The following is a 13,615-nucleotide window of genomic DNA, read 5'->3' on the forward strand; positions in this document are numbered from 1 at the left end:
ACCCAGCTGGATGGAAGGAAATGTGTGGATGTGCGTGTGTGTGTGTTGACGTTTCAATGCAGGTTTCCCAGACCCATCATTTACACTCCTGACCCTCCAAACAGACACTTATTGGCTGCCGGAGTTTTTCCAATATTTTGGGAGAGAGAAATCAAGCATCACTATAAATCACTGGTGAAAAATGAGAGGCTGGATGGGTGTGTGTGTGTGTTTGTTCTTGTGACTGATTCCTCTTGATGTCTGCAGATTGTGAGGTAAGATAAGCAAGCTGATGGAATACTAAAACATCTACTCCCAGTGCGACCATCATCTTTCTTTCCTTTCTCTATCTCTCTTTTTCCTCCATCACTCCCCCCCTCTCTCTCTCTGTCTGTCCCTCTCACTCTCTCTTTTTGGTCTTCTCCCTGCTGAGTCAAAAAGGCATCATCATCCTGAATCATATTTTCCATCTGTAGACTCTATTCCACTTGTGGAATAATGAATCTCACAGATGTGTGCATGCATGCATGCGCACACACACGCAAGCGCCTGTGCCCATACAAACACACAACTTCTCTGAATGCAAATACCTAGAAACATCACGAACGATGAACATATAAGAGCAGACACCATGTTTCCTGCTGGAAGCCTTTCAACGGTGAAGACAGGGAAAGCAGGTGCTGTCACTGTGCTGAGAAGCAGAAAAGCCCAAAAGTAATGAGATCTGAGGGATATAAAAAAAGGTTAGGACTTGGGCGAGATTGCCTGGCAGAGTCCAGAATGACATTCTTGGGCTGATATGCTGCATGGTAGACAAATTCAATCAATCAATCAATGTTTATTTATATAGCCCAATATCACAAATGTTACATTTGTCTCAGTGGACTTCACAGTTTGTACAGAATATCAGTATGACAATATGACACCCTCTGTCCTTAGACCCTCACATCATACAAGGAAAAACAAATTCTCTTCTGGCATCTCTCTCGAACAAGGAAACAAAAATGCTGTTCTGGCATCTCTCTCGAAGTCTGAGGCTCTGTCAGTTTCCCCCTGTGCTTAAGGAGGGGAAACTTTATCAAAGAGGGAAGCTCACTTGCAATCTGAGAAAGGCGAAACTGACTTAAGAATGCAGTGCTATCATGAGTTGTTGTTGTTGTTGTGCAATCAAGCATTTTTTTTTTACAGATTATACCCCTATTTTCCAAAGGTGACAAGATCTCAAGGGCATTTGAATTATGCTTATAGCCTTCCAGTGTAAGTAGCAACCTTACTGTCACAGCCAGGCCATTCAATGTCCTGCAATGGCCTCACAACTCTTAAGCATGTTGAATCAGAGAATTAGACTGGCTTAAAGTAAAAGGATTTAAATGGAAAGGTGCACAGCAATTCAAGAATGGAGAGGGTCGGGACAAAGCGTGGCATGGATCTCATCAGCGGGATTTGCGAGGCATTCTAATAAGAATGTTGTACAGAAATAAATACTTTTAAAAGGCATACAAACAACAAAATGTGTTAGCTGCAATACGTTTAATTTAAAACAATTTCCCCATAGAGATGGATGCTGATTCAATAAAGACAGACACCCTTTGTTTGTCCCAGAAACATCCACTGTGGGTCAGTAGAACAGGGGAAAGGCATTAATCCACTTTCTAGCTAGGTTAGTTTGCAACACACAGCCTTCTGGGATCTGTAGTCCGGAATGATGCCCTCCAGGTTTCCTCCACACATGAAAGCCTTAAGATATTAAAGTATTCTCTTAATGGCCTCGGTGGTGCTGAAATCAAAGCCTTGCCAAAGTTTCATGCTCCCTCTCGAGCGACCTGTGGGCATTTGTGTTCGAGTGCACGAGTCCAGCGACCCCCTGTGGTTACCTGTGAGGTGTGAACTGAGAGGTGACGCAGCGCTCTGACATTGCAGGTCAAACTGGCAATGCGCGCGCGCTCAGGGCTTTACACAGCTCAATTAGCGTGCCACACTTTCCCCTGTGATCGGCCTTCTTCCGCCTGGACACAGAGGATTATTATGCCGTCTAACCTCGGCAGTGTGGAAAGCAAAACACCCGTTAGATATAAGAGGAACCGGGTTTTTACGCACAAGGCGGAAAGGTAACCGGACTATTTTGGGACATGGATGGAGATATGGAAGGGTTCATCTCCCAGAAGGTGATCGTGTATAACAGCATGCTGCCTTATTCCGACCGGTTGGAGCTCGAGGCCACGGAGCTGTTGGCGGAGATCAAGGCGAACCTGTCCAGAGCCGTCCTCCTCAGAGAGCTGTGGCCCGGGGTCGCTTTGTGGTGCAGGAAGCTCTTCTCGTAAGTGTTATGTCAGGCTGTCCTCCGGAGCAAACTCTTAAGTACTCACTTATGAGTTATTTATATCACACAATCGCAATACTGTGGAATATTGACGACAACAACGAAATGAATCAGCTTCAGAAATGTGCAATAATATTTGTGTTGTGTCAATTATGTTTGATTTATATAGCAGTGGGCAAGAACTTCCAGGTGGTCAAAGACAAAATAAATACTCATTAAAACAAAAATATTCATCATTAGTTATTCAGGTCTATTGCAGGGGGGATAAAGTGCCAAGCATATCAAAAAGATTTAAATGGAAACTACGCCCATTAAAATTCGTACATCTCATTCATGTGCAGGGGCGGATCTAGACAAATATTCATGGGGTGGCAAGAGGGTGGCAGGAGATTTTGAGGGGTGGCATCCCCTGACAGAAGTATATGCTGATTTAAATCGCAATCATATCAATCAATTAGGGGTGTAACGGTACACGTACCCGTACTGAAATTATTCGGTACCGGCCCTTCGGTTCGGTACACGTGTGTACCGAACGAATATAGCGTTAAATGTAAACAAATTGAGAACATGAACAACTTTCTGGAAGTAATCTCAGGTATATATCATAGAGCGACCAAGTAATTTCATTGGACGAGAGGCATACTATGAGAGCTGGTCACAGGGATGCGTTCAAATGTAGTCAGTAATTTGAGGAACTGTCGAAATGGCGAACGCAGATAAAGTTGAGCTGAAAATCCTCCAGCATCATTGAAGTCTCCGGTTTGGGAACATTTTGGTTTCGCAGTTACGTACAAGGATGACGGACAAAGACAGGTGGACCGAACCAAAGCTGTTCGTCGGTATTGTTCAACTAACATTGGTTACGCGGCTGGCAATACATCACACTCATTTGAAAAGGCATCACCCGAATGTGAATATCACCGGTACCAAAAGAAAAAAGACTGAAGTGCAAACCCAACTCCCACTAGCATGTAAGCCTCCACCACTCGCAGAAAGTTCAGACCGAGCCAAAGCTATTACAAACGCCAAATATCCTTATGTTGCCATGTTAGCAAAGCGCTACCTGGCTGTGCTACCTCTGTCCCTAGAGAGGGTGTTCTCCACAGCAGGAGACATTGTTAGTGCCAGCAGATCTGCCATTTCAGCAAGCAATGTGGACAAGTTCATCTTTCTTTAAACAACATGAAAATACAATGACAAGCAAGTCCTAATGTCAAGCTGGCTGCTTAGGTACTAGTACAGTTCAAATACAGATTATTTCAGTTCATCGAAATGCTGCACCTTAATGTTTATTTTACTATATTTTGTATTTATTTGAATACATTAGTCACAGTTTAATAATAATAAAAAAAAATGTTTTTAATGTTTTGTGATAATTTTTTCTGCTGTACCGAAAACGTACCGAACCGAACCGTGACCTAAAAACGAGGTACGTACCGAACCGAAATGTTTGTGAACCGTTACACCCCTACAATCAATGTTAACTTGGAAAGCCACAATATTAATATTTTAACTCAATCACATAGATGATATTATTGTGGCACATCAGTAAAGCCTTACATATAAGGTGGCAGACGTAATTTAATGAATTTTAACTGAACAATAACTGAATGAGTTTGTCTCACTCTTAGACCAGCAGGGGTACCAAATATATACAGACTGCTGCAATAAGTACATTAATTAACTGTCTCATCGATGTTTGTCTGAATGAATATGATACTATTAACAATCATATTATTCCTATCAGCTGTCAATCACTGTTAATAAATAATAATAATAATAATAATAGATTTAATTTGTTAGCGTTTTTACAGGTGCTCAAAGACGCTTTACAGATATAGTGAAGAACTGTTATGATTCACATATTCATTTATTGTTGAATAAACTATATTTATTTTTTGGAGGAGTTAATGATGAATGTTCATCAAGATGCTTGCTCACCCTCCTTCAAATTTGAAAAACAAGTAATTATATCATTATTGATAAACAGTTACAACCTTGACTTTACATCAGAAAGAACAAACATTAAAGAAGTGACTAACTGCATCAGTTAGGGTTAAAAAACGTGTATTCAGCTAAAACATCGCTGCAGTTATTATCCAGTGGAAGGTCCTTACCTACTGGCCTAGTTAAATCAAAGTGGTTACTTTCTGTTGGCTGGGCAGTGTAGTTTTACACACCGTCTTATTTTACTTTTTCAGGACTTACAATTGTTTTTTGGGGGCAGACCCCCTCAAAGAAAAAAATGTATACACGCATACAAGGTCATCATCTTAACAGTTTGTTATTCTCATCGAGTCATCCGTGAGCAGAGCATCAATTTGGCATATCTATTACAGCTGAATGCGGCGATTACTATTTTGTTCAGCAAAACGCCTCACAAACTTATTAAGATTAACAGCTGTAGTGCGTTTTGATTCAATGCTGAGTACAGCCAAACTTGACATTCTCTTCTCTGTCATTGTAGACCGCAACTACCTCATTCCTTCAGTGCTTGGGTCCGAAAGGCTTCTCGTTTTGCGCCGTCCCGTTCAAATGAATACGCCACCAATCATATTTCCACTCTCGCGCCAGGACCGGGGGAAGGGTTACATGACGTGCATCTTGTGCTGCATTCACTTGCACTCGGACATTAGAGACTTTCTCTCATAAATGTCCGATGAGCAACAACTTTTCTTTCAAAACAAAGATGCCAACTGGGGTGGCAGCTGGGGTGGCAAGGCTATTGTTTAGGGTGGCAGTTGCCACCCCATGCCACTCCGGTAGATCCGCCCCTGTTCATGTGGTCAGTTCAAGCGTATTTGACAACATGAAAACAACTCTCACAAATTCAAAAGATTAGCTTGCCAAAATTTAAATGTGTGACGTCATCATCATGTATACAATCTGGAGATGCTCCAACAATGTGAGATGTTATTTTAACTTATTTACGAAACTGAGAGCAGCCTTGAGAAAGTTCTGTGTTCATGGGGACATTTTCTGTTATGCCACTTAACAAAAATACACTAGGACGAAGCTCATATTGGCATAAAACGATGTTTGGGTTCATCAGTTTATTGCCTTTCATAACAATAATTTAAACTCGATGACATAGAAAGTTTTAGACTGACTTATCTGATTTCTGGCTTTGAGTCATGTTCACAAATATTTCTTAAACTATATAGGCCATGCAAAGGTATTGGAATTCTTAATTAATGGTGCATGGTGTTCCTCTTTGAGAGAGCATCAGGGCATCGTGATCTGCCTATAAGGCTGGACTTTTAATTCACTTTGTACAATTGGCATCAAGTCAATGAGGTTAGTCGAGGTTTGTTGTTGAGTGATTGTGCCGCTGAATCTGTACGCACAGAGAAATCAGAGCCCTTGCAGTCCCGGATCCTGGCCTTTGGAAAAAACATGTCTGAGATCAGGGCGGCAAAGACTTTCTCACTTTAAAATAATACTTTGTTTGTTATTCTGTATAATTATGTTCAGTTTTTTAGTTCAATGTATCCAGTGCGTTTTGCTTTTAATTAAAGCCATTTCTGATTTAAAAAAATGTGCTATATCAATTAAAAATAGTTTATTATTATAATTTTGATCACTTACGATGTTTTGAGTATATGGGTCAGCTGCAGGAAGTCATTATCTGCTCACTGATGGACACTTTTCCCTCCTTACCTCCACCCTTTAGGTTTCTGAAGCTGTACGGCCGCAGGTTCAGCAAAGAGGACCACATCCTCTTCATCAAGCTGCTCTATGAGTTGGTCACGCTGCCGAACCTGGAGCCTAACATGATGCTAGGCTACGCCAGGCTGCTCATTCAGCTTCTCAAGTTGGTGTGACACAGATACACACAGATACACACTACATACGCCTGAGCTCAGATATCTCTATAGAGCTTGTAGAACCGCAGCTCTTTGCTTCCCATGAGTAAGAAAGCCAGTTGAGGTGTTTAAAGCATCTGACCTGGACCCATCCCTGAGGAGCGGAGCCCCAGGCAGATCCACATCTCGGGGGATTACATATCCCATGAGGCTCGGGTATGCCTCAGGATCCCGAAGAGAAGCTGGAGGACGTGCCTGGGGAGTAGCATGTTTGGGTTATATTGCTGTACTGCATATGAAATAGCTTATTATGACTAATGAAATTTGACATGAATGTTAGAAGAGAAGAGAGAAGATGGACTTTTATTAATCCCCCGAGGGGGGAATTCAGTTTCCACTCTGTCGTACACACACATGCGTTTTTATACAGGTCATGCAGTACACACTTTTTAGAACATGCACATACATATACACACACAGTTATATGCACAGATGCACATGCAGTTAAGAGGTCAGAGCGGAGGCAGCCAGTCTAGCCGGCGCCAGTGAGCAGTTGGGGGTTAGGTGCCTTGCTCAAGGACACTTCGGCAGTGGCCCAGGAGGTGAACTGGCCCCTCTCCAGTACCAGTCCACACTCCGTATATTTTGGTCCGATCGGGGACGTGAACCGGCAACCCTTCGGTCCAAAGTCCAATCCCAATCCCCTACAGACTGAACCACTCCCGCCCCTATTAAAAGTCAGTATGACAAGCTATATATTCAGATATATTATTTAAGAGTGGAGAACTCAGTACATTTCTAGAGCTGCACCCGCTCTTGCCCTTAGGCATCCTTTAGTTTAATGAGATCACAGGTTGGCAAACGTCACTGTGCTACAGGATGTGAAGCGGTGTCAAGACTCATGACGTGTTAAAGTGGATTTTTCACTTACCTCTCTGCCTTTTGGATTGCTGCCATTTGGACATTACATTACATTACATTGCATTTAGCTGACGCTTTTATCCAAAGCGACTTACAATAAGTGCGTTCGACCAACAAAATACAAACTTGAAGAAAACAGAATCATATAAGTACATCAGGTTTCATAGAGCAAAAACATTTCAAGTGCTACTCAACTGGCTTTAGGTAAGCCAGTCCTTTATTAGTATATAAGTGCTTTGTTAATAGTTCTATTGCTCGAAGTGGAGTCGAAAGAGATGAGTTTTCAGTCTCCGCCGGAAGGTGTGTAAGCTATCTGCTGTCCTGATGTCAATGGGGAGCTCATTCCACCATTTTGGAGCCAGGATAGCAAACCCACGTGTTTTTGCTGATGGGAACTTGGGTCCCCTTCGCAGCGAGGGTGCAGCGAGCCGTTTGGTTGATGCAGAGCGGAGTGCACGTGCTGGGGTGTACGGTTTAACCATGTCCTGGATGTAGGAAGGGCCAGATCCATTCGCAGCATGGTACGCAAGTACCATTGTCTTGAAGTGGATTCTAGCAGTTACCGGAAGCCAGTGGAGGGAGCGGAGGAGCGGCGTGGTGTGGGAGAATTTAGGAAGGTTGAAGACCAGACGAGCTGCTGCATTCTGGATGAGCTGCAGAGGTCGGATGGCACATGCAGGTAGACCAGCCAGGAGGGAGTTGCAGTAGTCTAGGCGTGAGATGACGAGAGCCTGGACCAGAACCTGCGTCGCTTTCTGGGTCAGCTGGGGACGTATCCTCCTGATGTTGTAAAGCGTGTATCTGCAGCAGCGGGTTGTAGCAGCGATGTTTGCAGTGAAGGACAGGTTGTTATCTAGGATCACACCCAGATTCCTTGCAGTCTGAGTCGGGGAAACAATAGAGGTGCCGATGTTGATTGTTAGGTCAAGAGTGGGACAATCTTTTCCCGGAAGGAAAAGCAGTTCAGTCTTGTCAAGGTTGAGCTTGAGGTGATGAGCAGACATCCACTGAGAGATGTCAGCTAGACAAGCAGAGATGCGTGCGACGACCTGGGTCTCTGAGCGGGGAAAGGACAGAATTAATTGGGTGTCGGCAGCGTAGCAGTGGTATGAAAAACCATACGGGCTAATGACAGATCCGAGCGAGTTTGTGTACAAGGAGAAGAGGAGGGGACCAAGAACAGAGCCCTGAGGGACCCCTGTAGTTAATTGACAAGGGTCGGACTCCGACCCTCTCCAAGTAACCCTGTAGGTGCGGTCTTTGAGGTATGAGGTGATGAGGGAAAGTGCAGAGCCTGAAACTCCAAGTTCTTGGAGAGTGCGAAGGAGGATCTGATGATTCACCGTGTCGAATGCAGCAGACAGGTCCAAAAGGATGATGACAGAGGAGAGGGAGGCTGCTTTAGCAGTGTGCAGTTCCTCAGTGACAGCAAGGAGGGCAGTTTCTGGGGAGTGACCTGCCTTGAAACCAGACTGGTGCGGATCCAGAAGGTTGTTCTGATGGAGATAACAGGAGAGTTGTTTAAAGACGGCGCGTTCAAGTGTTTTAGACAGGAACGGGAGGAGAGAGACAGGCCTATAGTTTATAACATCGGACGGGTTGAGAGTGGGTTTCTTTAGGAGAGGGTTTACTCTTGCCTCCTTGAGACTGTTAGGAAAGTGACCAGAAGTTAGAGAAGTGTTGATGAAATGGGTGAGAAACGGTAGAATATCAGGAGCGATAGTCTGAAGGAGGTTTGAAGGGATAGGGTCCAGAGGACAGTTGGTAGGGCGGGCAGAGGTAATGAGGGTAAGAACCTCACTTGGAGGTGAGGTTAAACAACCTGCAGACTTAAAGAAAGAAAAACAAAAAAGTTGTTTGAAAAAAGTGCTCAGAGAGCAGATACCTCCATGAAAGCTGCACAAAGCTGTAAATGTGTCAATTTAAGTGTAGAAGAGTGATTTGTAAAATATCCATAAAGAAAAAGTCAATCTGTTTACAGTTCTGTTTCATATGGGTGTTGAGAGATGTATCCATAGATCTCTTCATTTTGCTCTCAAAATAGCACTGTACCCCTGCTTACACCTATATGCCGTATGGGGAGTGTTGCATTAGAAAATTCAACAGTAGCGACCGGTACATTAATGGGAAACCCTACATGTTTGAGCACCCTCTATGAAATGTCAAGCTACTGTACCCCACAGCACCCCCAAAAGAAATCTCTGGTGCCGCCACTGAGCCTGCAACCCCGTTTTGAAGAAATGTGCAGTGCAAAACAGGCTCATTGCAGCCACTAATGCTGTGATAAGACACACTTTTTTGCCAACTATCAGCATTTTCTTTCTTTTCATTTTTTTGCACAGATTGCAAAGTGGACAAGTATTATAACTTATCGTTCTAGAAAAGGGATTGCACAATTGTATTATGTATTTATTTTTTGAGCACACAGACTTATGGAGCATTGTTTTATTATCACTGTTCTAGCAAAGTGATTTTTTATTTTTTTGAAAGGAATGCTCACGTTCATATTGATTTATTTTAATAAATGTTAACTTGGCCCATTACGTGACTATTTGTGTTGAGGGGGCCCGACTTTTTTTTTTCTCCAAAAGGGGGGCCTGACAGAAAAAGTTTGAGAACCACTGCATTAGATGAAAACAGAAAGATCTGGGCTTCACTGTTTTAGTCCCACAGCGGAGAGATGAATTTGATACTCAACATCATGCATCAGTCTCAACATCATCTCAATTGGCTACTTTTTTGGTTTTTTTCCCTCTCATCCCTTGCACAATACCGTTATTTTCCCAATTGTCTCTTCTTTCCTACACTCTTCAAATCACGCCAATGAGTTTGTTCCATTCCCTTAAGATGAAGGATAACGGATACAAGAGGAATGTGAAGATGTGGAAATTTAGTGCAGGAGCTCGTAATCTAAAAAAATTGAAAGAAAGCAATGTGGAAGTTTCTCAGGAGGATTTAAAAACATCTTTAAAAATGATGAAGCACTTATTAGTTAGTTTCAACTTAAAAGCGTAACAGATTGTCAAAAATCACCATTAACCAGGTAACTTGACAGCATGCTGCGTCTCCTTTCTATTCAGCCATGTATGAGTGTTGTAATATATTTTCTTCCAGCTGAGTCTACACCTGCAAATTACTAATATCTGCAGCTGTCAGTTCAGGTATGCTTTATTGACTTCAAAGCATCAGTGCTGTGTTTGCAGACATGTCTGGAAGTTAGCTGCCGAGCACTGCCTTTGAGGTAGTGATTCATTTTCCTGCAATTACAGACTCCTTCAGACTCCCTGCAGTTTCTCACTTCCATCTAACATTTTAACCCTAATTTTTTCTTGACCGGGTGTTTTCTTTCCCCAAGGTTTGAATTTCAAATAATTTTAGTAAAGTCCTGCAAAGGTATTTTATAACCAGGCCTGGCAGCTAATAATTGGCTTCTTTTTCAACAGGAAGAAGGAACTGCTGTCAAGGGATGACCTACAGTTGCCGTGGCGACCCCTTTATGCTCTGTACGAGAGGGCTGTCTACTCCAAAAATGAACACCTTGGACTCGTCTGGTTCCCTAAGTATGATGTTGTACCTTTGCATTGACCTGTTTTGATAGATTGTATTTTTTCTTCCACCAAGGTTCCCGTTTTATGTCTAGTTCGGAGTTACTGCCAACATAAGCTTTATCCTGAAAGGTTTGACATTTTGGGAAACATTCGAATAGGACTCTTGCAGAGTGAAGCCACTTATGTATGTATGGAGGCTACCCCTAACAACTCGCTTACTTATTTTGGCATAAAGACTGGAAACAGAGTGTAAGTCTGTACATCTTTTCCATACAGACATGATAGGGATATCAGTATTCATATCCACATGTAACTCTCGGCAAGAATGCAAATCGGATTGTTATTTATATTAGTCTATTACAATTCTAGCCCGTAGACAGTGAAGGCAGGCAGTTCAATTAGATGACTAAAGTAGAGATGAAGAATGATACCACAGAATGTTTGCGTGTATCCTTTAGAGATAAAAACATAGCTATACATTTTGCAAGCCACCATACAGTATGTGTTTGAGTCCCAAAGCTTCAAAAAGCTTCTAATGACTATCACTGGACAAAGATTCCAAAGCTTACAGGCATGGGTATGAAGTCCAGAAAGAAGTAACAGATAATACCAATTGACCAGAACCGGACAGGCAGAGGCAGATACAGGATACAACAAGATGGACAAAATGGCCGCTGACTGGGAAAAGGGGCTATTGCAGGGCTGATTAGGGGAAGTGGAATCAGGTGAGCAGGTGCATGTGAGTCATGTGACTAGTGAGGAGGTCTGAGGACATCTGGTGGACAGGTAGAGAATAGTATGGCTGGGGAATAGGAGAGTACATGGCCTGGCAAAACCAAATGTATGTATGTACGCTAATAATGAAGCTAGCTTACTTATTTTAGCATAAATACTGGAAACAGAGTGTAACTCTTAGCTTAGATCTGTCCAAAAATGATTAAATTAACTTGAATCAGTAGCATAATTTTTTCAATTTTACATGGCCTGGCAAAACAAACAAACCGACTTCATGACAGTTTCCTAAAGAAGTTAGTGTGAGCTCCAATACATAAATGATTAAGTAAAGTCAATGTTCAAGCCACATTGCCAAACGTTCTTTTATTTCAAAAATATTATGATTTCCCTCGTTCCTTTTTAGTTTTTCTCTATAACTATGTTGTATTGTTGGTCAGACATAACAAGCTAATTTCATGATGTTACCTTGAGTTTTTATGGGCACTCGTTCTGTTCTGAAAATTGAACAACTAAATGATGAAAGTAATTGTTAGTTGCAGCCCGAGTGTTTAAGGTTTTTTTTATGTGGATCTCATAACATCGTTAGAACAGAAATCCTTCCCATACACACTCACACACCTCCTCTCTCTGCTTGTTTGCAGCTCGGTGGACCACATTTTGAAGGCTTTGATCAAAAGCTGCAGACTGTAAGTCTCATCCTCTGTGATCATGTAATTTGTGTTCTGGATAATGTGTTACTTTGATCTCCATTTGAGCTGCGCGCTGTAGATCAATGTGTGTACTTGTATCGGCAGTCTGTCTGCATATATTTGTCCTCACGTCTGTCCTTGCTGTGTGTGTGTATGTGTGTGTTTTTGTGTTCGTGTGAATTGTTCAAGGTATTTCCCTGCATCTTGCACCAAGGAGATGCTGGATGAGTGGCGCCCCCTGCTGTGTGTGTTTGACATGGTCATGCAGAAGGCCATCAGCAACATGGAGCTGTTCCTGCCCACGATCATGCCCCAGGAGGAACACAGCCAGGGCTTCCAGTAAGTGGGCCAACTTCAATGGCTCCATTTAGAAAAGGGATTATACGCCCAAGTGCAGCTTGCCAGAGCTAGCACATAGGGTTTTAAAAAAGCACAATTTGTTTATTTATTTAAGGGTTAATCTTACCAGCATAGAAAAGGTAGAATATGTTTCATTTTTAGGGGCATTTTGTATTGAACTCATGACTATGTGTCATGTATAATCTCAATTTTTGTATCTACGCCTGGGAGTTACGATTATGTATAATAATTATGTTATTTTTGTGTTAGCAGAGCTTTCACCTCTGTTTTTTTATTTCGTTATGATTTTGTAGCCTTAGAAAACCTTTGCCCCTCTTTCTGCACCCTTCATGGCTGTGTTCCAGCTGCCGAGCCTCTTCACAGCGTTCACCACATTCTTCAGTGTGTTCTCTCCCTTGCAAGCTATTTATCTGGATTTAGTGTTGGATTTAAAAGCAGTTTCCACACAGTTTCCACAATACATCATCTTTAACACTATGTTTCCACTTTTGTTTTTCTTTCTTCTCCAGAATCGATCAGGGAGGGAGGGAGGGATTTCTTATTTTGGGGAAATTGGAGAAAGATGAGGGTAAACCAGCTTCAGCTGTGAGAATAACATTTTGTTGTTTTTTGTGTTTGCAGGTTGTGGTTTGATGAATTAATAAACCTTTGGATATCAGTGCAAAATCAGCCGAGCTGGGAAGGGGTAAGGCAATCATACACACACACATATGAAAACAAAACATGCATTGTATTTATTAAGAAATTAAAGATATGTATTTGACTCTTAGTTCACTGTTTACTGGCTTCAACGTTCAAGTTACAGCAAAGTTAAATGATGTTGAGATTAATGGAAATCCCACCTCTCAAATGTCTGCATAAATCTGCAACAGCAAGTGGTGGATTTTTAGAAACATTTTTAAATGATTGTGCAATGAATCCCATCGCTTTCCAGTTTCCTTGAAATAGATACAGTCATTTGGAATGACACATATTTCCTGACGTTCATGATTGAAATGTTGTTTGAGCATTGGAGGTTTCCACTCTGCATGCAGATACGATTTTCCGTCTGCTCTACTTTCATGCAGCTGTGCACACTTCCTCCCTTTTCAAACATCTCCTTTTTTTCCAAAGTGGCTATATTTAATTCTTGGCCTTTGCTTCTGGGAATGTTCTCTGTGCTGCTGTGAGTGTTTGTCTGGTGTTGTCTTACAGCACCTAGTGAACCTGTTTGCTCGCCTCGCTAACGATAACATCGGCTACGTCGACTGGACCCCT

The 13,615-nt window shown here is 42.2% G+C and overlaps 1 protein-coding gene across 1 annotated transcript in view; it reads left to right on the forward strand.

The window, feature by feature from the left end:
- The first annotated feature begins 2,108 nt into the window (after positions 1–2,108).
- Positions 2,109–13,615, forward strand: part of LOC117544017 (proteasome activator complex subunit 4B-like) — a 50,542-nt gene continuing 39,035 nt past the window's right edge. Inside the window, exons 1-7 of the mRNA XM_034212784.1 lie at positions 2,109–2,296; positions 5,973–6,113; positions 10,470–10,586; positions 11,951–11,995; positions 12,188–12,337; positions 12,980–13,043; positions 13,553–13,615. The exon at positions 13,553–13,615 is cut by the window's right edge and continues 12 nt beyond it. Of these exons, the coding sequence (XP_034068675.1) occupies positions 2,109–2,296; positions 5,973–6,113; positions 10,470–10,586; positions 11,951–11,995; positions 12,188–12,337; positions 12,980–13,043; positions 13,553–13,615 (768 nt within the window). The remainder of the gene's footprint in view (positions 2,297–5,972; positions 6,114–10,469; positions 10,587–11,950; positions 11,996–12,187; positions 12,338–12,979; positions 13,044–13,552) is intronic.

The sequence above is a fragment of the Gymnodraco acuticeps genome, unplaced genomic scaffold (assembly GCF_902827175.1).
Source record: "Gymnodraco acuticeps unplaced genomic scaffold, fGymAcu1.1, whole genome shotgun sequence".
Lineage (NCBI taxonomy): Eukaryota > Metazoa > Chordata > Actinopteri > Perciformes > Bathydraconidae > Gymnodraco > Gymnodraco acuticeps.